At 49.4% G+C, this 27,762-nt stretch overlaps 1 protein-coding gene across 1 annotated transcript; it reads left to right on the plus strand.

Annotated features, from left to right (window-relative positions):
* Nucleotides 1–364: 364 nt before the first annotated feature.
* Scnn1b (sodium channel epithelial 1 subunit beta) lies at nucleotides 365–27,737 on the plus strand. The gene is made up of 12 exons (XM_038310471.1): nucleotides 365–675; nucleotides 6,024–6,291; nucleotides 7,603–7,793; nucleotides 18,933–19,036; nucleotides 21,104–21,267; nucleotides 21,523–21,630; nucleotides 23,756–23,873; nucleotides 24,793–24,868; nucleotides 24,956–25,013; nucleotides 25,723–25,784; nucleotides 26,943–27,018; nucleotides 27,123–27,737. The coding sequence occupies exons 1-12, from the start codon at nucleotides 365–367 to the stop codon at nucleotides 27,501–27,503; spliced, it is 1,917 nt and encodes a 638-aa protein (XP_038166399.1). The 3' UTR covers nucleotides 27,504–27,737.
* The last annotated feature ends 25 nt before the right edge of the window (nucleotides 27,738–27,762 follow it).

The following is a 27,762-nucleotide window of genomic DNA, read 5'->3' on the forward strand; positions in this document are numbered from 1 at the left end:
TCTCAGTCACTAGGATGGGCATGGTGGTGCTTGCCTGTAATCCCACAGTGAGCAGGAGGCAGAGACAGGGGGATAGAGGTAAATTCAAGGCCAGCATGGGCTGGGGGAGGGGAGCAGAAGGCCGGGCGGGGCATAGACACCTTGTCTGATTTGCTCATCCCTGAGTCCAGAGACACTGGTTCATTTATGCTGTGGTCACTCAATAAGCGCTTTTCTGTTGGATGGATAGATGGGTGGAAGGGTAGATGGCAGGTGGCAAAAGGAGGGAGGGAGAGAGGATTGGGCCATGTAACCAGTCTCCTGACCTGTGACTTTCCCAACAGTGTCCTGTCTGATGGCATCCCATTTCCCAGCAGGTGCCACCATGCCAGTGAAGAAGTACTTGCTGAAGTGCCTGCACCGGCTGCAGAAGGGCCCGGGCTACACCTACAAGGAGCTTCTCGTGTGGTACTGTAACAACACCAACACACACGGCCCCAAACGCATCATCTGCGAGGGCCCCAAGAAGAAGGCCATGTGGTTCCTGCTCACGCTGCTCTTCGCCTGCCTGGTGTGCTGGCAATGGGGCCTCTTCATCCAGACCTACCTGAGCTGGGAGGTCAGCGTCTCCCTCTCCATGGGCTTTAAGACCATGAACTTCCCGGCGGTCACCGTCTGCAATTCCAGCCCTTTCCAGTAGGTGGTCCCCGGAGCAGAGCGGGCTCAACTCTTCCCTTCTTTTCTTTCCTCCTTTCTTTCCCATTTCTCCTTTCTCTCCATAGTCTGTTTTGTTGCTTCTCTTTTCTTTCCCTTTTTTCTTCCACTTTTTGCAACATATAAGATTTTAAAAACATCCTACGCTTCCTCCACTTAAAGAGAGTCACAGTGTATCTAGATCGAAGTAACTTTGGAGTGGGATAAAGGTCAACCTCTGGTGTGTGACTAAGGCACTGTCCATATCCTATTTAAAACAGTTTGGCCACCCCCAGTCCCTCCTCTCCAGCCTCTCCAGTTCCTCCCTTATCTCCCACCTCTTTTTCCTCCCAACTTCATGTCTTCATGTGCTCTCTCTCTCTCTCTCTCTCTCTCTCTCTCTCTCTCTCTCTCTCTCTCTGTGTGTGTGTGTGTGTGTGTGTGTGTGTTTTACTTAGTGCTGCCTGGGTGTGCATGGGTGTAGGACCATCTACTGGAGCACAGGCCGCCTCTTAGGGTCCAAACCTCTGAAGGAAACTGACCTCCCCTCCCTAGCAGCCATCAGGTTTTGATCCTTACTCAGCTAGCCGTAGGATCTCACCACCCCTCTCCTTCCAGGCTTGGATCTTGGCTTGATCTCCTGCAGCTCTTGCTGTGAGTTCACAGGCACAATTGTGCTGTCACATCCAGCAAATGTTGTTTCCTTACAGACATTGACTCCCCGCGCCCCTCCCCATGCTGATACCTGAGCCTCGGTGAGAGAAGGTTCAGGTTTTATCATTATGATCAAGGCTCACTAATTAGCATAGCCTGGCGGGCTTCCAAGCCCCAGGGATCCATGTCTGTCCAGAAGTCCTGGGATTTCAAATTTGTTCTGCCACACCTTTTCATATAGGTGCTGGGGACCAAATTTGGGTCCTTGTACTTGTAGATCAAACAGTTTACCAACTGAGTCAACTCCCCAGCCTTTGTGTGTCTGTAGTAACTACATACATGTCTATAAGCCAGGTATGGTGGCACACACCTATAATTTCAGCATTCAGAGGCTGAAGCAGGATGATGAATTCCAGGCCAGCCTGGGCTGTGCCGCCAGAACCAGTCTCAAAAACAAGGCCACATACACTGTGTAAATGGCGCTTCCTGTTTTCAGCAATGCCACATCTAGATCCTGCATTTGTGTTTATTGAGCACCTACTATGCACCACTGTCCGCATGCTGGAAACGTTAGCACCAAACAGAACCAAGCCCCTGCTCTCCATAGAGGACACCTGTCAGAAGAAACAACCATTAGGATTTTTTCCATACTGGAGTTGGAGAGATGGCTCAGCAGTTAAGAGCACCAGCTACTCTTCCAGAGAACCCAGGTTCAAATCTCAGCACCCACATGACAGCTCACAACAGCCTGCAAGCTCCAAGGGATACAATGCCCTCTTCTGGACTCTTTGGGTACCGGGCATGCACATGGTGCACAGACATATATACAGGCAAAACACCTATAAACATAAAACAATTTTTAAAAGAAAAGATATGTTGGAGGCTGGAGAGACAGTGCAGGGGCTAAAAATACTTGCTGTTTTTCCAGAGGACCAGGTTCAGTTCCCAGCACCCACATGCAGTTCACATCCATCTCCAGGTCCAGAGAACCTGAAACCTTCTGACTTCCATGGGCACTTGAAAGTGTGCAGTGGACATACATACACGCTGGAAAAATACTCATGAACATAAACTAAAGTAACATTTTTTAAATTTTAAGCCCTAAACTTTAAACGATTTTTCCAAAAATACTGAGTTATTACTTTGATGATCAAGAAACTCATCCCCACTTTCCCCAGTGCTTGGCCTGATCATGCCTAGGGGAACTGGTACAATTCTTTCATGTACAGCCCTCCCGGAGGCGGGCATTCCTGTAGAAACCCCAGTTCACAGGTGAGGGAATCCAGCTGCAGAGGGGTGAGCGCATCTGTTCAACCACTCAGGGTGAGAAACCTGGTCAACTCCAGAAGGGCCACTTTGTGACCATTCTGCCATGCTGTCTCTTATACAATGAAAAGGCTCCAGGGGGTGATGACAATAGACCCCCATCTAACCAGAACTGGGGGCACAGGTAGGCAGCCAGTCAGTAAAAAACTGTCTAAGGCTAGCCAGGAGGGATGGAGGCACTGTTCAGGTTGTGGTGTGTGCAAAGGCCCGAAGGTAAAACAGCCTGGAAAATTCCAGAATAGAATGACAGAGGATATTCTTGTCCAAAGGAAAGTTCTAGAAGGGAGTTCACACTTTGTAGTTACCTTCCCGGTCTTCCAAAGTTTCTTAGACTTTTGTATTTATGTGTGGAGATCGGGGTCAGCCTTGGGGTCATTTCTCAGGGAGCAGCACATGTTGCATTTGGAGACAACATTTCTCCATGGGACTGGACTCCCTGGCTGGCCAGCAAGCTTCAGGGAAGCTGCCTGTTTCCTTGTTCCCAGCACTGGGTCTAAAGTGCAGTCCACCATGCACATCTGTTTACATGGCTGCTGGGGACCTAACTCAGTCCTCCTGCTAAGCACTTTAACCACTGAGCCACTGCCCCAGGCCCTAGAAGGTCCATCTTTTTTAGAGGGTTTCCTCTGCTTGAGTAGCCCTTGGGAACCTAAGAGAGCCCATGGCATTAACCACCTGGATTGAGCAGCACAGCCTGCCATCCCAACACCTAAGAGGCTGAGGCAGGAAGATCTTGAGGTCAGGCAAGCTTGGACTCCAAGTGAGACCTAGTCTAAGAAACAGCAGAGACTGTGCTCACTTTGGCAGAACATCTGGAACAACACAGAGATTAGCGTGATTAGCGTGGCCCCTGTGCAAGGATGACATGCCAGTTCGTGAGGGCTCCACATTTCTATCAGGGAGTGTGTTGGGGTGCAGCTCATCAAGAATAGCAGATCCCAGCTTCCGTGCCCAGTGACGGCTGCTTGAACATCCTTGCAGAAAACAATGAAGTTCTGGACTCTGGATTTGGTCGAAAGGGTCATGCTGTAGGTGAGATTCCTGGCGTCCGCTTTAAAGTTGTTAAAGTGGCCGATGGTTTCCCTTTGGCTCTGTACAGAGGCAAGAAGGAAAGACCAAGATCATAAAAATTTGACAATGCAAACAGTAATCAATTTTCATATTCTGAAAAAAATAAAAACAGCAGAGGCTGGCAAGATGGCCCGATGGTTAAGAAAGTTTGCAGTGGACCCAAGTTTGTTCCCAGCACCCACATTGGGTGCTCACAACTGAGGATAATTCCAGCCCCAGGAATCAAATGCCCTCTTCTGGCCTCCATGGGCACACCCTCATGTAGTACACACACACACACACACACACACACACACACACACACAGAGAGGGGGGGGGATTATTAATACAATAATATTAGTAACCATAGCAATTCTCTCTGAGAGACACTTTTTAAAATTGTTTTTATTGAGCTATATATTTTTCTCTACTCCCTTCCCTTCTTGTTCCCTCCCCTTCTTCCCTCTCCCAAGGTCCCCATACTCCCAAATTACTCAGGAGATTTTGTCTTTTTCTGCTTCCCATGTAGATCAGATCCATGTATGTCTCTCTTAGGGTCCTCTTTGTTGTCTAGGTTCTCTGGGGTTAAAAACTGTAGGCTGGTTTTTCTTTGCTTTATGTCTAAAAGCCACTTATGAGTGAGTACATATTATATTTGTCTTTCTGGATCAGGGTTACCTCACTCAATATAATGTTTTCTAGATCCATCCATTTGCCTGTCATTTTTTTTCTGCTGTGTAGTACTCCATTGTGTAAATGTACCACATTTTCCTTATCCATTTTTCGGTTGAGGGGCATGTAGGTTGTTTCCAAGTTCTAACTATGACAAACAATGCTGCTATGAACATAGTTGAGCACATGTGCTTGTGGTATGATTGAGCATCCTTTGGGTATATACCCAAAAGTGGTATTGCTGGGTCTTGAGGTAGGTTGTTTCCTAATTTTCTAAGAAATCGCCATATTGATTTCCAAAGTGGCTGTACCAGCTTGCACTCCCACCACAATGCAGGAGTGTTCCCTTTACCCTACGTCCTCTCCAGCATAAGCTGTCATCAGTGTTTTTGATCTTGGCCATTCTGACAGGTGGAAGATGGAATCTCAGAGTTGTTTTGATTTGCATTTCTCTGATGACTAAGGATGTTGAGCATCTCCTTAAGTGTCTTTCAGCCATTTTAGATTCCTCTGTTGTCAGCTCTCTGTTTAGGTCTGTACTCCATTTTTGTTGGATTATTTGTTCTTTTGATGACCAATTTCCTGAGTTCTTTGTATATTTTGGAGAACAGCCCTCTATCCAATGTGGGGTTGATGAAGTTTTTTTCCCATTCTGTAGGCTGCCATTTTGTCTTGTTGACCATGTCCTTTGCTTAAAGAAGTTTCTCGGTTTCAGGAGCTCCCATTTATTAATTGTTTCTCTCAGTGTCTGTGCTACTGGGGTTATATGTAGGAAATGGTCTCCTGTGCCAATGCATTCAAGAAGGGAAACTTTCTTACCCTTTCCACAGGGCCTGGTCACACTTCCAACATGGAACCCCTGGGAGGAGGAGGGAAAACAGAAGCCACCCTCACAGTCCCACCACCTCTCCATCCTGTGATTGGTCCTCGTTCTCAGGTCACAGACCTGCCCCTTCTCTACTCTCTACCTCTACTAAGAGGAGGCTTTGAGGGGGACCCCTGAGCACAACCCCCCTCCTGCTGCTGGGAGCCCACCAAACTTGAATTCCAGCTTCAGCCCTACCCCTTATTCCCGGGGTCATCCAAGAAATCAAAGTGGCTTCCAAGAGCCAGTTTCCCTGTCTGTGGGTGGGGATGGTGACAAATTGTGACAAAGAGCAACGGAAAGAAAGAGCCCCTCATATTTGACCCATGACACGCAATCAACAGACAGTTCTTCACTACCGGGGCATTCGCAGCTGTCTCTGCCTCTGTCGCCTCACACATAGACGACGTTGAATATGTATTTGGTGAATGAGAGAACTGAGTAGACAACAGAGAGACACGTTGGTGCCATGGGAGAGAGGTTGTGTCTGAGTTGAACCCAGGGTATCACACATGCTGGCAAGCACGCTTTCCCTAGGACAGACATGTCTCTAGCCCTTTAAGAAATAAAGAGTGAAGCAGGATCTCACTACATTGCCCAGATAGGGCTTGAATTTATGCTCCTCCTGCCTCAGCCTCCAGAATAACTGGGATTACAGGTGTGTATCACCAGGCCCTGCTGTGGTAGCAAGTTCTTATACGCTGGCGTGCAAGGAGACTCCAAATTCTGCATGCTCTTTCTGTGGTGGCCCCTTGCCCACCTGACCCAACCTCTCCCCTCTTAGATACTCCAAAGTCAAGCACTTGCTGAAGGACCTGGATGAGCTGATGGAGGCTGTCTTGGACAAGATTCTGGCTCCGGGGACTGGTCACACCAACACCACCAGTGCCCTCAACTTTACCATCTGGAACCACACACCCCTGGTCTTCATTGATGAACGGAACCCTGACCACCCACTGGTCCGCGACTTGTTTGGGGACAGCCAAAACAGCAGCAGTCCAGCCCCAGGAAGCACCTGCAATGCCCAGGGGTGCAAGGTGGCCATGAAGCTGGTAAGTTCCTCAAGCACAGGCCACGACCCTGCAGAGAGGTTGGTGACAATCTATTTTCACCATTAAATCTAAGATTTGCTGAGAGGACCCAAGCCTGTTTTGTACATCTGCAAAGGATCAAGGGGGTGTGTGGGTGTATTTGTAACAAGGCAGCAATCTCTCCCCACAGTTCCTCTTTCTCGATAGAGCCAGTCAAACGCCTTGAACTAACTCCCCTGGTCACAGCTCAGCTTAAATCACAGTGGGCTACAGGACCGCCTCCAGTGATTGGCCAGCCCCGGGCCACATGCTCTGGGGTTGGCAGCAATGGATCAGTTTCACAAGGGTTGAGTAGGGAGGACGCAGTCAGAGACCAAGAAACCACCGCCCACATCGAGGCTGAGGTGACACCGGCTCATACAGCCCCAGGGGGAGAAAGCCTCATCTGGGATCTCCCAGAGCTCTGTCAAGAGCCATACCATGATCCAGATGTCACGCCGGGAGAGGTGAGGACCAGCAGTGTCTCTGCTTACTCTGAGGGTCAGCCTTGGCATTAACAAGGGTCAGGTGTGCAGCCTCCAGAGCGGCAACTTTTTTTCCTTGCACTAGCACCTGAGCACAGCCTCCAAAGCCCCCACTCACACCAGCAAATGGCCCGGAGCCCAGGAGTGGATGCCACACTTTAGGGCGTGGTCACAGGTTACCTATCTGAGAATTCAGTCCAAGCCTCTATGTTCACTAGCTCTTAGGGCGAGCTCAATGTCCATGTTTGTCACTGTATAACTCTGTGTGGTGTGTGTGCCTGTGTGTAAGAGTATGTCTGTGTGTAACCATGTATGTTTATGTGTCGTATGTGTAGTCATATGTGTTTGAGTGTGTCTGTGTATGTGTGTGTACCCATGTATGTTTGTGTGTCTGTATACCCAAGTATGTTTGTGTATCTGAATGTGTGTACTTGTGTGTGTTTGTACTCCTGAGTGTATGTGATTGTGTGTCCATATGTGTTTGTACCCGTGTGTTTGAGTGTGTATTGTGTTTACCCCTGTGTGTAAGTGTGTGTCTTTGTATGCTTCTGTATGTGTAATGTGTCTGTACATGTGTCGGAGAGGAGCCATATTTCTGTACGTGTGTCCCGTGTTCATGCCTAAGAGTACCAGTGGTGTCTGTATGCCCAGCCTGGAGTTGCCCCTGAGTATGCATGAGTTAGGATTCTAGCGCATTTCCTGCCACCAGGGTGAAGCCACAGGGCAGCTGACTGGTGCCGCCCTTCCCTGTTGGGTTCTTTAGAGCAGTGGCCTTGCTGTCTTCAGGAACCCCTCTTCCCTTCCACAGTGCAGCGCCAATGGGACTGTGTGCACCTTCCGGAACTTCACCAGTGCCACCCAGGCCGTGACGGAGTGGTACATCCTGCAGGCCACCAACATCTTCTCACAAGTGCCTCGAAAGGACCTGGTGGGGATGGGCTATGCCCCTGATCGCATAATCCTAGCCTGCCTCTTCGGGACAGAGCCCTGCAGCTATCGGTGAGAACAACTTCTGTCCCCTGCTCTAATAGACAGAACGAGTTAGGAGCCTGGCCTGCTAGGGGTCAGACCCACCCAGCTCTAGAGTAGCTGTTTATGGCATGCAGACTGATCTGTGCCTCTATGTCTTGCTGCAGCTTGTTGGAGGCAGGTCTGAGACAGGCTCAAGTCAGTAAGGAAGGGCAGATGAGGAAGGCAGATAAGAACAGGCAAGAATGTGATGACTTTGGGGAGCCTGGGCTTGGCCTGATTCAGGAGAGGAGCTGCTCTGTGCACTAATAAAAACACAGAGCTGTTCCATTGGCAGAGGGTCTGGGCCATGGCTGTTGGCCACCCCAGGAACAGGGGCAGCCTTGGGTCATTAGCCTGCAATTCCCAACAGCTGGGGGATGGTACAACCACCTGATGGCATATCTGGGTGGGCACCTGGCATTGTCTGGCTTTTGTTTTCTTTTCTCTAAAACAGGACAATCCTTTTACCCGCTACTTCCAGTCACTGTGAAAGGGGTATAGCTAGGTCCACACTGGCACACAGAGCAGAGCCTGTGAGGGCTGGAGAGCCTCCTCCTCCCTATAATGCCCCTTCATGGCGAGAGAGTGGCAGGGTGGCAGGGGGTGACAGCGACCCAGGAAGTCTGGGCTATCTTCCAGCTTGTCCACAGAAGCCTGTCTCCTTCACCTGGACATGGGGCCTGTGTCCTTCAGGTCTGAGCTCTCACTTCAGTTCCCAATTCTATGGCCACACAGGGCCACCTTTCCTAAATCTCATGCTTGGACATATGACATGCATCCAGGTTCATTTTCCAGGAACCGTAGGCTCGGCCCTGAACCTTCCACAGGCTCAGCCAAGCATCAGCTGAGAGCTGCGGATCCTCTGCCCTCCTCTCTACTCAGGTGTCCTGGATAGGCATTTTGCACACAGTATCAAGGAGTTGCCAATCAAACCAAAAGTGATGGTACAAGCCTGCGGGCTTGGCCCTCAGGAGGCAGAGACAGGAGGACCAAGAATTCCTTGGCTACACACACACACACACACACACACACCATGCAATATAGAACCAGTGTCCCATAATGCAAATCAGAAAGATGGTGGGCCCCATGGTTGTAATAATGGCATGGTGATACCCCATCGAAAGGAAAGGCCTGCCTTGAGGCAGGTTGGATTTCACCTAGTTATTCTTATGACTAAACCCACATTTGATAAGGAATTCAAATTCAGTCATGATGCAATGTTTACTGGGCCTTTTATGGGCCAAACTCTATTCTGAACACTTCTCACATACAAAATTATAATTCATCCCGGCAACAAGCCATGAAGGGTACTATTTTCCCCACTTGCCTCAAAGAGGTTAAGTCACACCACTGGTAAGTGGTAGAATCAGAGGCCTCTATAATTTATAGAAGATGGAGCTCAGACACCCAGGCATGGCGGCAGATGCCTGTAGTCCCAGCAGGTGGGACAAGGGAGCAGGAGTTCAAGGCTGTGCTGTGTGAGACCCTGGGAAGAAAGAGAGATGGGGCGGGGATGGGAGGATAGGGGAAGGGAAAGGGAAAGAATGAAAAGAAAGAGAACAAAGCTATCTGAAGTCATCCTCCCCACCCACTTCTTTCAAATCTCCCAAGCCAAGCCTCTGAACAAAAGGGGCCACCCAGCCACCTTGTCACGAAACCATAGCCAACCTGCATCTGGGCTGTCCCCTACTCCCCAGCTTCCTGAGTGGGAACTGAGTGGAACTGTGCCCTTGCCTTCCATCATCCTGGGCTCCTGATGCTCCTATCCCTGGCCTCCTTGCTCTCTGCTTCTGTGCCCTCTCTTGGCCAAATAAATGCTCCTCCAAGGAAAGATTCAGAGTTAGGAGCATGCATCAGAGCTACACCGAGCCATCACGCAGTCTAGATTTGAACATTAGCCAGCACTTGCGTGTTCAGACACTCCCACCCCAACCACATAGCTTCTCTCTCTCTCTCTCTCTCTCTCTCTCTCTCTCTCTCTCTCTCTCTCTCTCTCTCTCTCTCTCTCTCTGTCTCTCTCACTCTCCTGTAGAAGGAAGCGGCGGGGCTGTGTCCCGCCACCCGGCCGCCGGCTAGCTTTACACCCAAAATAATTACACGGAAACTGTATTCTTTTAAAACACTGCCTGGCCCATAGTTTCAGCCTCTTATTGGCTAATTCTCACATCTTCCTTTAACCCATATTTAGTAATCTGTGTAGCACCACGAGGTGTGGCTTGCCAGGAGAGATCTTAACCTGCGTCCATTTCGGAGAGGAGAAGCATGGAGACTCACTATGGCGACTGCCTGAAGCGTCTCCCCAACTCTCCCAGAATTCTGTTCTGTCTATTCCGCCTACCTAATTTTCTGTTCTCTTAAAGGGCCAAGGAAGTATCTTTATTAATAATGAAAGTAACACATAGACACTCCTCCATCATTTCCCCTTTTTCTGTTTAAACAAAAAAGAAAGGCTTTAACTTTAACATAGTAAAATTACATGTAACAAGAGTTATCAAGCAAGAATTACAGTTACAATATTTATATCTATTTTTTATCATAACTAAGGAAAACTATAATTACCTTATTCTTCAACTCCATCAAAGACTCCAGAAGGATATAATATTACCTAAGTAAACAAGAAATATGCAGCTTTCAAACTCTAGAAATGAGAGACAACTTGCTGCCTGGACAGTCACCCAAAGTTCCTCTGTACCGTTGGGGCATCCAACTTCAGCCTTCAGGCCCATAGTGTCCAGCAGACTTTTCCATGAAGCAGGAAATTCCAAAGACAGTTCAGTCACTTTCTGCTGTGTCCTGCAGAATGTCTCGCAGACTCTTTCATGGATCAGGAACCCAGAAGGAACATCTCACCTTTAGGCAAGTTCAGCAGTCCTCTCTCTGCGGGTTCTTTGTGTCCAGTTTATGCAACAGTCCAGGCAAGAGCAGTTTCTTGCCCAAATGGCTATCAAACTCCATAAGGAGCCTCTTCGATGCCTATCTTCCTCTCAAAGTAGATTGGTATTGCCAGGAGCAGATGTGTCTCATTGTCATGAAAACCCTAAGTTATTAAAACATTAAATGCCATGTTCTGTAGTCTTTGAAAGATATGAAGAATGTCTATCTAACTGAAATATATCTCTACATATCTAGAAAATCTAATAACATGACTACAAGCTTAACTATTATCAATGATTATCCATTAACAACCTATATTTCCTAATTATACATTACATTCTTAAATGAACTACACAATCACAATACCTTAATCAAGAGCAGAAATATGTATACATATAACAAAATTAACCTTAAAATCTATACCAATGCAAATTATTCATATCTATATCATCTCCCCCTTTAAATGTAAAAGAACATTTATAAACAATATTTGGGAATATGGACGTAGTAATCTCTCCAAACTGCTTCCTGCTGAATGGGGGCGCTGTTATTTAGGTCTTCCATAGTATATAACCTGTGTGCTAGGTACATCTCAGTCGGCAGTTGAGCGAAGTAATTTTTTGAGGGTGTTCACAGCAACCTTTCAGGAGGGCATGGTCTATCATACCATATTGGAATAGAAGCAATCCACAGAGTCTCATCCTCTGTGAAAACAAAAGAAGAAACTCTTTTCCAAAGCATCATGTTCTTAGATCCAAATTCTGAAGTCATACCATTAAGATGTCCATTCTGGTCTAGCCTGGCAGCCCATATAATGAAATGTCTCTCTGTATTTAGCTCCTTTACAGTCAAAAATTTCAAAGAAACCACAATAAAATACATAATCCAGACTCTCTGTGAATTTTCCATTTTTCCATGGCTTATTTTTATTCTATCACTTTACTTCTTTTAATCTATAACTATCTGTACTCTGTCTCTTTAAAGACTTTACCCTTTTTTAAGGCATTAACTTTATTTTTTATATTTTTTTCTCTCTCATGCCTACATACATTCATCCAACACTGTGACTCATTTAAATGTCTTTTATGTCTGAATCCGTCCTATTGTGAACCTGTAATTCTTTACTATCCAGGAGCACTTCTTAAAAGGTTAACCACTTCTTAAAAACTTAAGTTGCGCCAGGTAGAGGTAATACGGTACCGCCTGATTACAGCCAAGTCTAAACCTTAACTGCGCTGTTATTATGGTAATTCCGATAGTTCCTGCCTGAGGTCAGCACAGTTCAGCATGGCAGAGCAGAGCCAGAGCTGCTCCTGCCTCAGTCATTTGGTGCCCCTGAGCTGCACACAGTTCCAGGTACATAGCAGTCCACATTGGAGCTGCACTCAGCAGTTTAATTCTGAGACTGAGCGTGCAGCACAGAAACTCTTTTCATCCAAGTTACAGCCAAATCTGACGCACAGAGCACTGAGCAGTCTGAAAACATCTCTCTGTATTGTGACAGGAATCCGCCATGCTCTCCTGCTCACCTAAGCCTGATTCCGCCATCTGCCCAGGTGCAGGCAGGGAGCAGTGAGCCATCGGCATGGTCTCAGAGTGCTTTCTTTCCGATCCCGAGCGGGCACACAAACATCCAGTCCATAAAAGCCACTGAAATGCTTTATAGCCAGAGTTTGCACTGGCGGCACAGCACCAGGAAGCCAGGTTTTAAAATGACTCAGCTTTTTCTCTGCCGCTATTGCCGAAACAGGAAATCTCTCTACGGCACGTCCAGGCAAACAGCAAAAAGCTGTGTTAAACTCTCTCTCCTTTATTTAAAGCCCTCTCAGGTTTTTAAGTGGATTTAGTCACCACGTTGGAGCGCCAATCTGTAGAAGGAATGGCGGGCTGTGTCCCGCCACCCGGCTACCTTTACCCAAAATAATTACACTGTCGGAGGAGTTTGGAAATAACCAAAATAGTCCTTTTATACTCTCCTCTCTCTCATCACTTCCTATCATTTTATTAATTCATATGCAATTGTCAGTCAGACAACACTTGCCTTAGTGATGTCTGTCTAAGTGACAACCAGTGAAAGCACCAGTCATCTCTGCCAAGGTGACTAATTGTGCCATTGTCACTGTACAGTGTTTCAGAACAGCCAGCTTAACCTTGTGTCTCTTAAGTTTGTCCTTAGGATCAACAAGTCACCTTCCTTTTCTTAACCCCTCCTCAACAGAAGCTAAGTGTGTGTGTGTGGGGGGGGACTCCTTCTGAATATTGTAGTCAGACAAAATCCAGCTGCCATTTGTTCCTTATCTTGAATTCTGGCCTTAGCATTCACTTTAGTGTCCGAGGGCTTAGCCTCCAGTGTCATGGTGTTTCCTGTAAAGATCTGCCATGATCTCGCATGGCTTCAAGGACTGGCCTCACTGGGGAAGTGAGGGAATGAAGAAAGAGCAGACACAGACAGACACGGACACAGAAAAGCTGTCATCGTGTGGTGGGAGCTCTCGAATGGAGAAGCCGCAGCAGCCTGGAGGCTCAGCGTCTTCAGGATGTACAGCTGAGTGGGGAGGTGGGATTATCACATACGACTGAACAAGGAGGCGGCTTATTACATACAGCAGAACACGAAGGTGAGGTTATTACATACAGATAGACAAGAAGGCCTGGCTTATGACAGCTAGATCAAGGAGATATGTTTAGCTGATCTTGGTAGGAGCAGTCTCTGTCGGGAAGAAGTCTTCAGGCCTGCTCTTCACGGGGAGAAAGCTATGGTGGGATTCTCTGCACACTGTCAACATTTGCACTCAGCCCTGAGGAAGGCTGTCTGTCCTTCTGGGCCTCACCCAGGGAAGGCTTGACCACCCCCATGGTTCTGCGCCACTGGGGTACTTGACAAGGCTGTACCCTTGTCAACAACACACATTCCCTCAAGACTTCACCCACTTCCTACAAGGGCCTTTACAAAAAAACGTCTGCATCTTGGCAGTGACTGTACCACAAACGATGGATCAGAAAGTCACTTAGCTTCTCCATGTGTCCGTTTCCTTATCTAAAAATGAGCAGCTCCCATGAGGACTGAAGGAGTGGGCCGGCGGTGAAGGCTTAGAGCTGTGCCTAGGACCCAGGACGTGCTCCCACCTCACTTTAAAAAGCAAGCTGATTATGGGATTCCTTCATATTTGTTGAAAAGTGGCAGACAGGGAACTGCAGAAATGGCTCAGAGGATAACATCACATCTATGCAAGCAAGAGGACCTGAATTTGAATCCCTGGAACCCACTTAAAAAACTGGGCATGGCTGCACATTTCTGCAGCCTCAGCACTAGGGACAGAGGCAGGAAGATCACTGGGGCTTGCGAGCTGACGGTCTGACTCCAGACACACGACACACACATGCATATGTGCACACATGCACCATACACATACACACACACACACACACACACCACACATATAAGCCCCGTGCACACACATATAAACCACACACACCCTGCCAAAACCAGCAAATAGGACTCTGACCCCTTGGCCAGTCATCTCTTTCCTTAACCTTCTGCCTCTCAATTGTAATCTGTCAAAACTAAGAAAATGAATGTGATATAGGTCGGTGGTAGAGCTTCATAGCCCCTAGCACATAAGGGTCCTGGGTCAGACCAGCACAGCAAAAGCAAACAGCTAAGAATGCAAACTTGCGTCTCTAGGGAGGAAACAACCTGCTTTGTTCTGATTTCATCCATTTTCCCATGTGACATTTTCCTGTCAAGGACTCCATCCAGGAGGACAGGTGGCATTGAACACAAAACCTCTTTGGTAGGACCATTTCTCCGACTTCTTTGAGGGGGTGACCTTGAATGGCTTTAGAGCACTGGTTGGATGTCTCAGGGGAAGCCCTTGATGTGGGTGGACCTGTTTGATCTTAGCAGGAGTGACGGGCTGGGGAAAGCCTGCCCCAGAGGACACCTGACGCCTGTAAGGAATCACAACCGGTGGAGCATGGTAGCCGGGTTATGGCACACGCGGCCCCATCTTCCTCACTTGGGTATTGCCTTCCCTTATTCTGGAAGTGAGTCATACGATTTGACGGAGTAAGCGAATGGTCACATGGTGTGGGGGAGTGGGCAGTAGACTCATGGATGCTAGGAGCCTAATCTCGGGTCCTCACACTTTGGCAGTTAATACTTTACCAATGGAGCCATTTTTCCTACCTCTTCCTCCCTTCTCTTCCCTCTCCTCTTCTAGATATGATGTCCAGTCTGGCATGGAACTCCTAAGTTCAAATCTCCAGAGCACCTGACACCACAAGGGACCATGAGTGTCCCTAGCTGTCTCCCAGTCATTTCCGAAGGCTTGCTTGCTGGCCTTGGCATTTACGACCCCCTATCCCAGAAAATGTTTATAGAGGGGACCCTTGCTCTGGAACTAGAGGTTACTAAATTGTCCACAGTCTTTCTAGGTGACAGGCATCACCAACAAATGAAGTGGACAGAGATGACAGCCCAGAGTTCAGTTTGCAGTGGGGGACTGGCCACACCCTAGCAATCTCCTGATCCCTTCTGGGCTGCATCTGCCCGAGACAGTCACTTGGAAACACAATGTCCTCACAGCCTGGGGTGAGGCCTCTCCCTTCAGAACAGGGCCTGGCTGCAGCCTGTTTGCTCAGCTCTGACCCACACAGTATAGAGACCCTGTGGTGCCTGCTCAGAGCCCCTGTTCCCCTCCAAGCCTTTGCTGGTGTGATGTTCCTGTCAGGACATACCCTTCCCTTTCCCACTAGACTCCACCACCTCTTCCTCAGCCTTTGAGTCTCCTCAGGCCCTGGCTTGGCTGAGACACCTTCCCTGACTCACCTCTACCCCCAGTTTATCTCTTCCCAATGTCCTTATCACATATCACAGTTTATTCAACAAATATTTGCCAAATGTCTGTGTGCTGCTGCATTGTGGGCCGGACCCTGGAAACAGAGGTGTGAACAGAACCAGCCATGGTGTTTTGCATGTCATGGTATGTGAGGCATCATTCTCTCAGCTTGGTCCTGGAAGGCAGTAGCTGCTGCTATTGTCCCTGGGATATACACATAGACGGTGACCATGGAGCTCAGAGACACTAAATACATCATCAAGTTCACTGGACTAGGAAAGAACAAAGTCAGAAGTCCGTTCAAGGCAGACTACTCTGAGCCAATACCTCTGAGCTCTGCAGCTCCAAGGTCATGGCTCTCCTCAGGCTCAGGGTCCATAGCTAGAGCAGCAGATAGGTAAGCAAATAAATCGGTGTGTTTCCCTGTCCTGTGCTGAACTGAAGGCAATAAAGAGGTGGAAATGTGTGTGGGAGGGGCGTATCATAGTCAGCCAAGTTCTATTACTTTGGGGGGGGGGGGCAGGCAGGAATACTCAGGCGTCTCGAAGGAGCAGAAATGGAAGGAAATGAAGAAACCAACTATTTGATGGGCTGGTAAGATAATGTTCTAGCTGCCTGGAACAGCAGGTGTGCAGAGGGCTGTGTTTACAAACATCTGGAGTGTGGCTCACGTGCAATGAATGACAGGGGCGGAGTCTAGGTAAGGGGTTTGAGGGGTGTGCCTTGCCTCAGTCACTGCCAGGGACAATAGCCCTGATACTTCGAGGCAGGGTGGAGGAAGTAAGGTGGGACAGGACTTCTGCAGGGATTCTAGCATGAGAGCCATTGGGGAAGAAGGGGAACAGGAGTCCCAGGGGGCTTGGACCAGAGACTAAGCCTTAGATAGACCTGCACAAGCTAGAACCAGTGAGAAGGCAACAGGGAACGGTGCCTGCACCAAGCCTGACAGCCTGAGGTCAGTTTCTAGGGCCCACATGGTAGAAGATGATTGATTTCTCTAAGTGGCTAGCCTGGTCTACAGAGAGTTCCAGGACAGCCAGAGCTGCACAGGAAAACCCTGTCTCAAAAGAAAAAAAATCATCAAAACCAACAAACAAAAAAATGGGGAGAATAACACCTCATTATCCTGAGGGCCAAGTGAGATGATGTAAACCAAAATAGCACAGGCCTGACTATGAAAATTGCGAGTAAACATCACAGAATAAAGGCTTAGGATTTGAGACATCAGTTGACATTTAAATTTCTCACATTTGGTGGACTTACCCTGTTCCTTCTTGTTTTTAATAAGTATTAAAAACAGTGTAGATACACAGGTATTTACATGGGGGTTCTTTTTGTTTTTATTTTGAGAAATACTTTGAAAACACTTATTTGTTTGTTTATTCATTCATGGGAGTCGCTGCGACAGCCCACGCTCCAAGGTCAGAGAGCAACCAGCCAGAACCGGTTCTCTGTCCCTGTGGGTCCTGGGGTTTAAACTCTGGAGGTCAGGCTTGTCAGCAAGCACACTTATTGGATGAACCATCTGTCCATCCTTTGAAATACACGTTAGCGCTACTTCTGTGGGACACGAGAGCATCCACATCATGGAGCCAAGGTGGAGGAACCATTCAGCCCTGTGCTAGGATTACAGGCATGCACCGCTATACCAAGCTTGTGATTTTCCTTGTAATCAAATAACCTTTTTTTTAATGGATAGGATGTATTGTTTACATGTATATGTTATGTATACATATGTGTACCCATGTGTCCTGCTTATGTGGGGACAGTATGAACATACCCTACTACTACACACAGTGACCAAATCAAGGTATCTCCACCTTCCAAAATACTTATCCTTCCTTCAGTGGGAAACCTCACTTCTGATTTTTGTTGTTCAAAACTATTTCTTTCTGTTTGTTTGTTTTGTTTTTGGAAATAAGGTCTCACTACATAGCCCAGGGTGGTCTCAAACTCAAGATTCTCCTTCCTCGGCCTCCTGAGTGGTAGGATGGCGGGCATGGACCACCACGCCAGCCCTCTTTTCCAGCTCTATGTAAAAGATGTAACACACTCTCATGAACTGCCATACCAGACCTCCCTCTTCCTAAGGGAGGCTTTGCTATTATTCATCTCGTTCTGCACTTCTCGGCCTCTGTTACTCACGATTTCTCCATTTCCATCCTCAGTCTTTAGCAATTAATACTCCTCCTTCCAAGTCCTTCACTGTCTACGAAGCCGCTTTTCAGCTCGCACACACGAAGTAAGCATGCAGTTTGAGATCACACACTGTGAATTCTGAGTTTCTGTCTATAGGTGATTTCCTCGTCTCTTACACAATTTACTGAAGGAACTGGGTTACCAATACCATCAAGTTCCCCACTGTCTGTGTCTTTGATGACATCTGTGCTGCTAATTAATGCATCCTGCACACTCCTGTCTGTTCTTGTTGACAGTAGAGTCTCTGTCCTGTGTGATCTCATTTGGACAAGGTTTCTCATCTTCAGTATTTCCTGGATCAAACTGAAACTTCTCATTTGATTTTGCTAGTGTGTGTGTGCGCGCGTGCGTGCGTGCGTGCGTGCGTGTGTGCGTGCGTGCATGCACGCATATGTGTATGACTGCCATGGTGTATCTGTGAAGGTCAAAGAATGACTCTTAACACTTGGTTTCCTCCTTCCCACTCTGGGTCCTGGTTGTAAAGTTTGTGTGGTTTGGGATTTTCTTATCAGCCCAAGAGACATAGTCAAAAGAGATTAACAGGGCTTATTAACCAATTACAATTAAACCACTCATTAAAATTATTTAGGTCTTGATTTAAATAAACAAATTTAATGTTTGCAAGACAAACGGAAATTGGAGCTGTATATCTAATCAATAGCATTGAGAGACTTTGCTGAGTGCTTTGAAGATGGCAACAGCATTGTTTTAGAAAGCCCTAGCCTGTAGAGAGATGCAAGAAGCTGCCACAAAGCCAGGCAGAGTGGCACACATCTCAAACCCCAGCCCTGGAGAAGCAGGGCCGAGGTGCCCCATGCCCAGGCCAGTGTGGCCTGCACAGTGAGACGAATCTCAAAGGTAAAAGCAGAAGGGGACAGGACAAGGCCGTGTCCTTTTGAAGGTGTAGTAACTGAGACAAGGATCTGAGAGCATTTCTCCTTCACAAGCCACAAAGGCAAAACCAGCCCCAGCCAGGAGGGACTTGCTCCCTTCCCCCTCACAGCCTTCCAGGAGCCTCCCTGCTGTGCTCCACAAGGAGCAGACGGGAAGGAAAGAGCTAGTCTAGCCTCTCCCTCCTGCCCCTCTCTGGAGTGTTTGCAAGGCAGGCAGCAGTGCCCCACTTACTTCTTCAGCAGAGCGGGGCAGCGCCCTTGCGGGGAGCCCTCTGCCCAGGCAAAGATCCCTGCCCTCCAGCCTCTGCTGTTTATTTCAGGAACTTCACACCTATCTTCTATCCAGACTATGGCAACTGCTACATCTTCAACTGGGGCATGACGGAGATGGCGCTTCCTTCTGCGAACCCTGGAACTGAATTTGGTGAGTTTTGGTTTGCAAGGAGACACTATGAGATGCAGCTTCTCTGACGGGTTTGAAAGGTGGGCAGCCGTGGCCCACCCCTCTCTTCAACAGACCAGAGCAGCATCCCCTTGGGGGAACCCTCTGCCCAGGACAAGGGTTAGGGTGAGGGTTGGGTTAGGGGTTAGGGTTATAGTTATGGTTAGGGTAAGGTTAGGGTTATGGTTAGGTTAGGATTAGGGTAGTGTTAGGGGTTAGATTAGGGTTAGGGTATATATTAGGATTATGGTTAGGTTAGGGCTATTATTAGGTTAAGGTTAGGATTAGGTTAGTGTTAGTGTTAGGGGTTAGATTTGTGTTAGGGTAAATATTAGGGTTAGGGTTAGGTTAAGGTTAGGATTAGGTTAGGGTTTGAGTTATGGGTTAGGTAGCATTAGGGTAAGTGTTAGGGTCATGGTTAGATTAGGGTTAAGGTTATGGTTAGGTTAGTGTTAAGTTTAGGGCAAGAGTTAGGTAAATGTTAGGATTAGGTTAGGTTTAAGGTCAAGGTTAGGTTAGGATGAGTCTGGGGTCTAGGCTGGTACTTTTAATTTGTTGTTACAGCTCATGGTTATGATATGTTCTCAAGGCATCATGTCTTTCTTGAGAGCACAGTACATGGTAGCTAAGAATGGCCCACAACAATTTCAACTTCTGAGTCATGCACCTTGTGTTAAGAAGAGGCCACCTCATCTGATTGGGAAATCATGCATGTTCAGCCTGTTTTGGGCACTCTGTAAAGGTTTTACACAATGGGTCCAAGGACACCGTTTGTTGTCAGAGCAAAGAGCAGCCCAGCAGCAGGAAAGAGCAAGGAGCAGAGGCAGTGGAACAAGGCTGGTGACAGGTCCCCATTCCACTGTCCTGTGCTCTAAAGGAAGGCTGGGGGTGCTGGCTGTGTGGTGTACACCTCTAATCCCAACCCTTGAGTGGCTGAAGAGAGATGGTCACAAGTTTCAGACCACAGCCCAACACCCACTTTGGGGGCATAGCACAGTCTCGGGCTGTGACACTCCTAATCATCAAAAGGCAGGATGGCCTTCCTTGACCATCAGAGTTACTGGCCAAGAGGAGGCCACAGAGCTGACCGCCTTAACCCAGCCCTTGTTAGCGAAAGCAGTCAACAGATGGCTGGACTATTCTCTTAGACACGTAAGGAATCAGTGGACCTCCTTAGAACCTAGAAAATTTTTTCCCTTCCACTGTGGCCTTGGAGAAGTCCCTTTATCTCTTTGTGTACCGGTTTGCTTACCTGTAAAACCGGGATAATTATAGTACCTCATGGGGGTTTTTTGTGAGCATTCAATAATAGGGATATTTTGAAATAAAGCACCTTATAGCCAGGCATAATAACAGAAGCCTGTAATCTCAGCAATCAAGAGGCTGAGATAAGAAAATCACCAGTTTGAGGCCAGCCTGGGCTACCTAGACAGATCCTGTCCTAAATGAGCACCTCAGTAGCACACACTATGTAGCCAGTGCTAAGCCAATGGCAGCTCTGGTTGTCTCCGGCAGAGATGGCCACCCCAGTGGCCCAAGCTCGGGGCTGGGAGCAAGTCTGCCTCCAAACCGGGCAGCCCAGCTGGGAAGAAGACAGACAAAGAGAAGGTGAGGGAGGCGGGTCCTGGGAAGGAATGTTCCAGAGCTAGGAGGGGACACACGGACGACTTTGAACAAGCAGGAAGGCTGTTCGAGGAAGTGATACTGACTGCAGCCCTGAGAAAGAGTGGGATGTTCAAGAAGAAAGGAGAGGGCGGGAACGGCATTCCAGAGCAAGGGAAAAGCATCTTCAGGGGCTAAACAGGAAGAAGCAAGCACCAGTGGGAAGGATTGAATGGGGGAGAATGAGGTCATGTGTCGTCATGGACTAGAATGGGCTGGGCACCACGGGTGGGCAGGGCGTGCTGTGTAGACAGGAGACTACAGGTGGGGCACATGAGCCCAGGAGGAGTCCCTTGGCTGAATGAGGCTTGAACAGTTGGGTGGCGGGTCTCCCTTCCATCTGGGGGATGTCCAAGTTCAACTGCCCTCGCTATCCTTCCCTCACAGGTCTCAAGTTGATCCTGGACATCGGCCCGGAGGACTATGTCCCCTTCCTTGCGTCCACAGCAGGGGCCAGACTGATGCTCCATGAACAGAGGACATACCCCTTCATCAAAGAAGAGGGCATCTACGCTCTGACGGGAACTGAGACGTCCATTGGGGTGCTGGTGGTACAACAGGGGTCCCCAGGGCAGCCTGAGTGGAGAGGGCTGAGGGGAGAAGCTCCCCTGTCCTACCATGGCCTGAAAGTAGCGTTCTTTTGCCTCAGTGCAGACCTCAGTATCTGGCGATGCTCTAGACACGCTGAGCCCTCCAGCGCCTTCTGGGACCTGCAACTCCCCACCCCTTTGCAGCATCCCATTGGTTCCACAGGAAACACATATAGGAGACAAGCAGGGGTCTCCATGAGCCACCTCTCTCCACAGGACAAGCTGCAGCGCAAGGGGGAGCCCTACAGTCCTTGCACCATGAACGGCTCTGATGTCGCCATTCAGAACCTATACAGTGATTACAACACAACATACTCCATCCAGGTAGGAAGGCTCAGCAGGCTTGGTGACCATCCGGGGCTCTGTCCCCTTTACCTCAGCTCTCAGTGAGAGCTGGGCTGGCTCTGCCAAATCTTTTATTTCCTATTTACTTACCTATTTGAGATAAGGTTACCCTATGTAGCCCAGGCAGGCCTGAAATTCACAATCCCCCTTTCTCAGCCTTTTCAGTAATGGGGTTACAAGCATGAGCTCCAGGCAAACCTGGCTGGATCTTTGTAAGTAACACAAGGGACCATGGTACTGCAAAGACAAGGGTTCTGGGTTCTCACCTAGGGCCCAGTGCTAGCCACCCTTCCATCCCTTTGGCAGACTTCCCTGGTGGAACCACCCAGGATGGAACTCTCATAGTGTGTGAGATTCAGTGCTGGGGATCTGCATGCATTTCCCCCATCTGATCTCTTCAGCTGCTCTCTGATATCAGGATGCCAACAACAAAAACTTTTATGAATGTGTTAACTGCCCAGGTTGGCCATGTGCTTGGCAATTCACATGTTACATCCTCCAGGCACCCCTAGGATGCACATGGCTTTTTCAGCTCTTGGATAGAAATAGGGGAAAATGGGCTTTACAAACCCTGGACTGAGTGCCTCACAATTAACATGCTCCTCTTAGGCAGCTGTCAAGCTTCCTTGCTGTAGCTGGGAGCTTTCCTCTGTCTCTGAGGTCAGCCTATGTGTAACCTTTCCTCTACAGGCTTGGGAGGAGAGAACAAATCTTGCAAACAGGACAAAATGGATAGCTTGTTGACTTTCCCCCCAGTCCAGCCTGCCTGGGGAGATGAGAAAACAAAGACAAGCAAAGGGTGTTTGCCTCCATGTCTGGGAGCCCTGAATCTGGCATGACAGCCCCCAACATCAGCTGGCTTGGCCGCTTCCTATCTTATGGGCTTCGGTCTGCCATGGAGAACTCTGGGCATCTCTGGAGCTTCCAGAGGAAGGGACAAACAGACAGAGCAGCCCAGGAAGGCAGAGGACATGGAAAAGGAAGACTAAATACATTCCCGGGAAACTTCAGAGCCTGCTGCTTCCAGGGCAATAACAGAAATCTAGACCCTGTCAGAAGCTCTGCCTACTGCCCACTTTCTACCAGGAGCTGCCTGGGCTACCCCAGCCTCAGCCACAGCATGGGGATGGCACCTCTTTTCCAAAAGAGGGACTGAAATCTGTGTGGTCTCTTCTTGACCACACCTCTGAATTGGCTGGCCATCCCCACCTCCTGCCAGTAGGGACCTCAGTGGTTCCTCTGGAAGATGCATTGATCTGGAGGAGAGGGAGCAGGGAAGAAGGGAACAATGGGGTAGGCAGAGGCATGAGGAATGGGCATGGGTTGGAGGTCATAGTCGTCAAAACATAGGACAGGCACAGCAGAGAAGCAGAGAGCACAGTAATCACATACTAAGGGCCTTTTGCTGTGCTGAGTCCGCCAACCTTGGAAAGCAGGTGTGACTAGCGTCCTGTGTCTCCATGAGTAAACTGAGGCTCACAAGTTAATCCCTTGCTTTGGGACACATAGCTGGTCTGTGAGTGGACTGGAACCGGGTCAGAATGACCTAAACACCATGGGCAATGGGCCTTGAAAGTGTCCTCACTACATACAGTTCTCAGGACTGGGGACTCTTGTCTCCCTCTGCTCTACCTTCCCTCAGCTCTGATCCATTAAAGATCACCCCTCTACTTCCCTTGGGTATCCTACCTCCACCCCCCAAAAGAAAGCAGATTTGAGTCAGCTTGTCTGCTGTCTTTCTGGGTCTCTGTGTGGACAGACCTCAGAAAGGTGCTGGTCCTTCACTGGAGGTTTATTTGAGGAAAGCCACCCCTGCCCATACCACCTGCAGGACCCAGCTTTAGGTGGAGAGACTGGGGCTGCTGGGATCTGACCCGAGTCCCTGTGCAGAGTCCAAGAAGCTGCTATGGGGTCCAATGTGCAAGAACAATAGTGACCTAACCCCAGAGACTGTAGCTGCTTGTCACAGGTTCTAGAACAAAAGACCACACCTCCTAGTCCCCAGTAGTGCCTAGTTCCCTGGCAGTAACTCCCCTGGGCTCTTTCTTCTCGGTACTAGAGTGGGACCATCCCACCATGCCTTAGATCTGTTCTGCACCCCCAGGCCTGTCTTCATTCCTGTTTCCAAGACCTCATGATCCACAACTGCAGCTGTGGCCACTACCTGTACCCACTGCCCGCTGGGGAGAAGTACTGCAACAGCAGGGACTTCCCAGACTGGGGTGAGTGTAGCACCGGAAGACTGGCAACAGTGAGGGGAGGCCCCTCACTAATGGGGTCTCTCCCCAGCCCACAACCCTGCCCAGGCCCCCCTTCCAAAAGAACCTTCCTTCTCCCCATTTTGATTCTGTAACACGCATGCTTGAGATACAAATGTGGGCACGTGTGTGTATGTGTGCTCTGTATGTCCCTGCACACACGAGCCAGGGGACAGGCATGTATATATTCATCTTCACATGGGATGCACATGGGAAAGGTCCAGCTGTGTCTTTGTGCACAGAACACTGCGTCACTGCAGCACCAGTGTGTGCTCCTGAACAGGCGCCTCTCTTCCAGGGTTTGCATGTGTGTGTGTACACATAAAGCCGTTAATCCATCCTCAGCATGTGCAGCCATACTTGGAGGGAACTGGGGGGCAGGGGAGCACTGAAGAAGTTGCTGTTGTGATGGTGGCTTCCAGGGGTCAGAAGCCAGCGTCATAGGACAAACCTCAAATGGGTTCCCACATAGATGGAGCCTGAGACTGAGGGCCCTGGGGGATTGGAGTCAGTCTAGGGATACAATTAGCAGTCGTGGGTCCTACTACCATTACAATATGCAAGCGAGGAAAACACACATGTATTTGTTTGTTTTTGGTTGCTCATCCTTCTGTACACGACCCCAGAAGCTATCTTCTGGGTACTGATGAGGAGGGACAAAGAAGACACTCTGACCTGCTGAGCTGCATCTGCGACATTTAGGGACAGGACCCCAAACTGGGCTGGGGCAAGATGGGGTGGGGGGGGCAATGGTATTAGTGACTGGGGACTTGGATTAGGTCTCCCTTAGGGGACCTAGGAGGAGAGCAGGCGCTGGCTGGGGGAGGGAGGACCCCCAGAAGCAGCCCTCCTTGCTCCTGACCACCCCCCTCTACCCACGCAGCCTACTGCTACCTAAGCCTGCAGATGAGCGTGGCCCAGAGAGAGACCTGCCTCAGCATGTGCAAGGATTCCTGCAAGTGAGTGTGGCACAGGGGGTGTGCAGGGGCTGGTGAGGAGGGGACAGGGCCATCCGGACAGCAACAGGGCTGGCTTCTCTCTTCCAGTGACACCCAGTACAAGATGACCATCTCCATGGCCGACTGGCCTTCCGAGGCCTCTGAGGTGAGACGGCAGAAGGCCAAGCTCCTGGTCTCCTCTGTCCTTGGGTTGAGAACAAGTCTGGGACTTTAGAGTCTTTTCCCTCTCTCCCCCTCCATCTTTCTTTCCCTGTCCCTCTCCATCCATTTCTACATCCCTCCCTCCTCCCTCCCACTCTCCCTTTCTTTCCACTCCTCCCTCCCCTCCTTTCCACTCCACCCTTACCCTCCCAGGCACCATGTCCAGAACAGGCATAGCTTCCATTTACCAAGTCTAGAGCCCAGTCAGTGAGAGACATATACACAGAAACGACGGGAGAGAACAGTAAGGGAAGGCGCTTAGACGGCAATCAAGGACGCCTCTCTACAGAGGTGCCAGAGAGCCATAGCCAGAGGCAGAGCTGGAAGGCAGGCCAGGAAGGATTCTGAGCAGAAAGAACAGCAAGTGCTATGGCCAGAGATGGGAAAGAGACTGGCAATACTCGCCTGGGGACAAGACATCTAGAGAGTCAAGCTCCTTGATATCCTTCCTCCCTCTGACGACAGACAGGCTTCTGTGAGCTCCTCTGTTCTCAACTCAAGGCTCAGACTTCTGGAAGGTGCAGGGCTTCTCTCTTAGGCAACAGGGGCTATGGTGTGTGTGTGTGTGTGTGTGTGTGTGTGTGTGTGTGTGTGTGTGTGAGCGTGTGCGTGCACGCATGTCCCTTTCTTTCAGCTGCCTTCTTGGGTTCTAGGATTGGATCTTCCATGTCCTGTCTCAGGAGCGGGACCAGAGCGCAAACATCACCCTGAGCAGGTGAGGATGGAATGTGACCAGGGCTGGCGAAGGCAGGAAAGGGGGGAACTAGTGCCTGGGGCAGGGTTTGTACACGGAACCGCTGCCCAAATTCCTTTTGCTGTTAAAATTCAGTGCAAGACTAGAGGAGGGAAAGGGGAAGAAAATCAGCTGAGGGGCCGGTGTCTAATGGATGAAGGGTCGATGGTCCACATGCCAGTGCTACTCCATAGCCCCATCACCACATCTGCCATTATTTAAAAAAAATATATGCCATGTGTGGTATGTATGTACGCAGCACACATATGCCACGGTGTGCATGGGAAGGTCAGAAGACAACTTTGTGGAGCCACTTCCCTCCTTATGTGGGTTTCTGAGATTGACTCAGGCCATTGGGCTTGTGTGGCGAGCAGTTTACATGCTGAGCTGTCTCGCCAATCCCATCATTCTGTTTTTTCCTCATCTATCCACCCACCTACCTTCCCTCCATCCATTCAACACACTGAGCTTAGGAAAGGCAAGGTCTACGCCCCCAGGAACCTTGAGCTGAGATACAAGAAGGCCTTCTAGCCAAGAGTGTCTTGCACAAGCCCCGTCTTCTTTAGGAACGGGGAGAAACCCCAGTGTGCCTGAGAAACAGGGAGATCTGTGAACAGGTGACATTTGAGAAGTAGGAGCCGATCCCAGTCAAGAAGAGGCCAAGATACCCAGGGGGATCATGGAGTTTGGGAAAGAGCTGGAGAAATAGACAGCTCCGTCTTTCCAGGGACTTCCCAGTGTAGTGGGGAACCACTCCTGTCACCCTCTCAGCCCCTGGTCACCCTGCTTGGATGTGTGGCATATGGGTTGGTTTACCCTAGGCCCAGAGAGGAGCTTCAGAGTAACCTTTTGGGACCTCTCAGGCCAGAAGGCCCTTCAGGGAAATGGCAGACATGGGGATGAAAAAGACATCCACAGAACAGGTGCTGGGCACAAATGTCCTTAGTGGCTCTGAGGCCCAGAGCCAGTGGAAAGGGGTAGTACTTCCAGGTCTGGTTTGGATCTCCCCACTCCTTAGAATAACTCATGCAGGAGGTGGGCAGGGTGCCTTGGAGTGCCCTTCCCATGGGACACACGATTGTACCCATCCTGGGAGGGAGGGCAGGCCATGGTCTCAGCCTGCCTTGCTGCCTCCTGTAGGAAGGGCGTTGTCAAACTCAATATCTACTTCCAAGAGTTCAACTACCGCACCATTGAGGAATCACCAGCAAACAATGTAAGTGTGTGGGTGCCTGTCTCGTGGATCCCCGAGGCCCTGGGTGGGTATTAGGACCCCTAAAGCTGGCTAGACCTGGGCCCTCACTTCTCTGTTTCCTACAGATCGTGTGGCTGCTCTCTAACCTGGGGGGCCAGTTTGGCTTCTGGATGGGGGGCTCAGTGCTGTGCCTCATTGAGTTTGGGGAGATCATTATCGACTTCATTTGGATCACCATCATCAAGCTGGTGGTCTTCTGCAAAGGCCTGCGCAAGAGACGGCCACAGGCGTCGTACACTGGCCCGCCACCCACTGTGGCTGAGCTGGTGGAGGCCCACACCAACTTTGGCTTCCAGCCTGATACAACCAGCCATAGTCTCTATGCCGAGGTCTACCCTGATCAGCAGACTCTGCCCATTCCAGGCACCCCACCCCCCAACTATGACTCCCTGAGGCTGCAGCCTTTGGACACTGTGGAGTCAGACAGTGAAGTCGAGGCCATCTAGACCCCACCCCGCCAAGCCGCGGGTGAACTCAAAAGCTGGAAAGTTATAACCATCGCCAGTGCTTCATTTTATTAGACTCATCCAAAGAGCCAGCAATACAGGTGCCCACGCCAGAGCCCGTGGCTCTCTGGAGAAGCCAGCAGTAACTGGTCAGCCCCAAGCTGAAGAATCCATAGGGTCAAGATGCCGGTACCAGTAATACCAAAGTTGTAACCTTGCCTGGCTCCTGCCCACACTTCCCAGTCTTTCCTCTTTGTCT

Source organism: Arvicola amphibius, chromosome 1, assembly GCF_903992535.2.
Source record: "Arvicola amphibius chromosome 1, mArvAmp1.2, whole genome shotgun sequence".
Classification (NCBI taxonomy): Eukaryota; Metazoa; Chordata; class Mammalia; order Rodentia; family Cricetidae; genus Arvicola; species Arvicola amphibius.

Bases quoted from the DNA above. Each gene is read 5' to 3' on its own strand.
- Scnn1b (XM_038310471.1), top strand. From the start codon at position 365: ATGCCAGTGAAGAAGTACTTGCTGAAGTGCCTGCACCGGCTGCAGAAG. The intron at 7,794-18,932 runs GTGAGAACAACT...TGTTTATTTCAG, and splicing joins ACAGAGCCCTGCAGCTATCG to GAACTTCACACCTATCTTCT. The intron at 19,037-21,103 runs GTGAGTTTTGGT...CTTCCCTCACAG, and splicing joins GAACCCTGGAACTGAATTTG to GTCTCAAGTTGATCCTGGAC.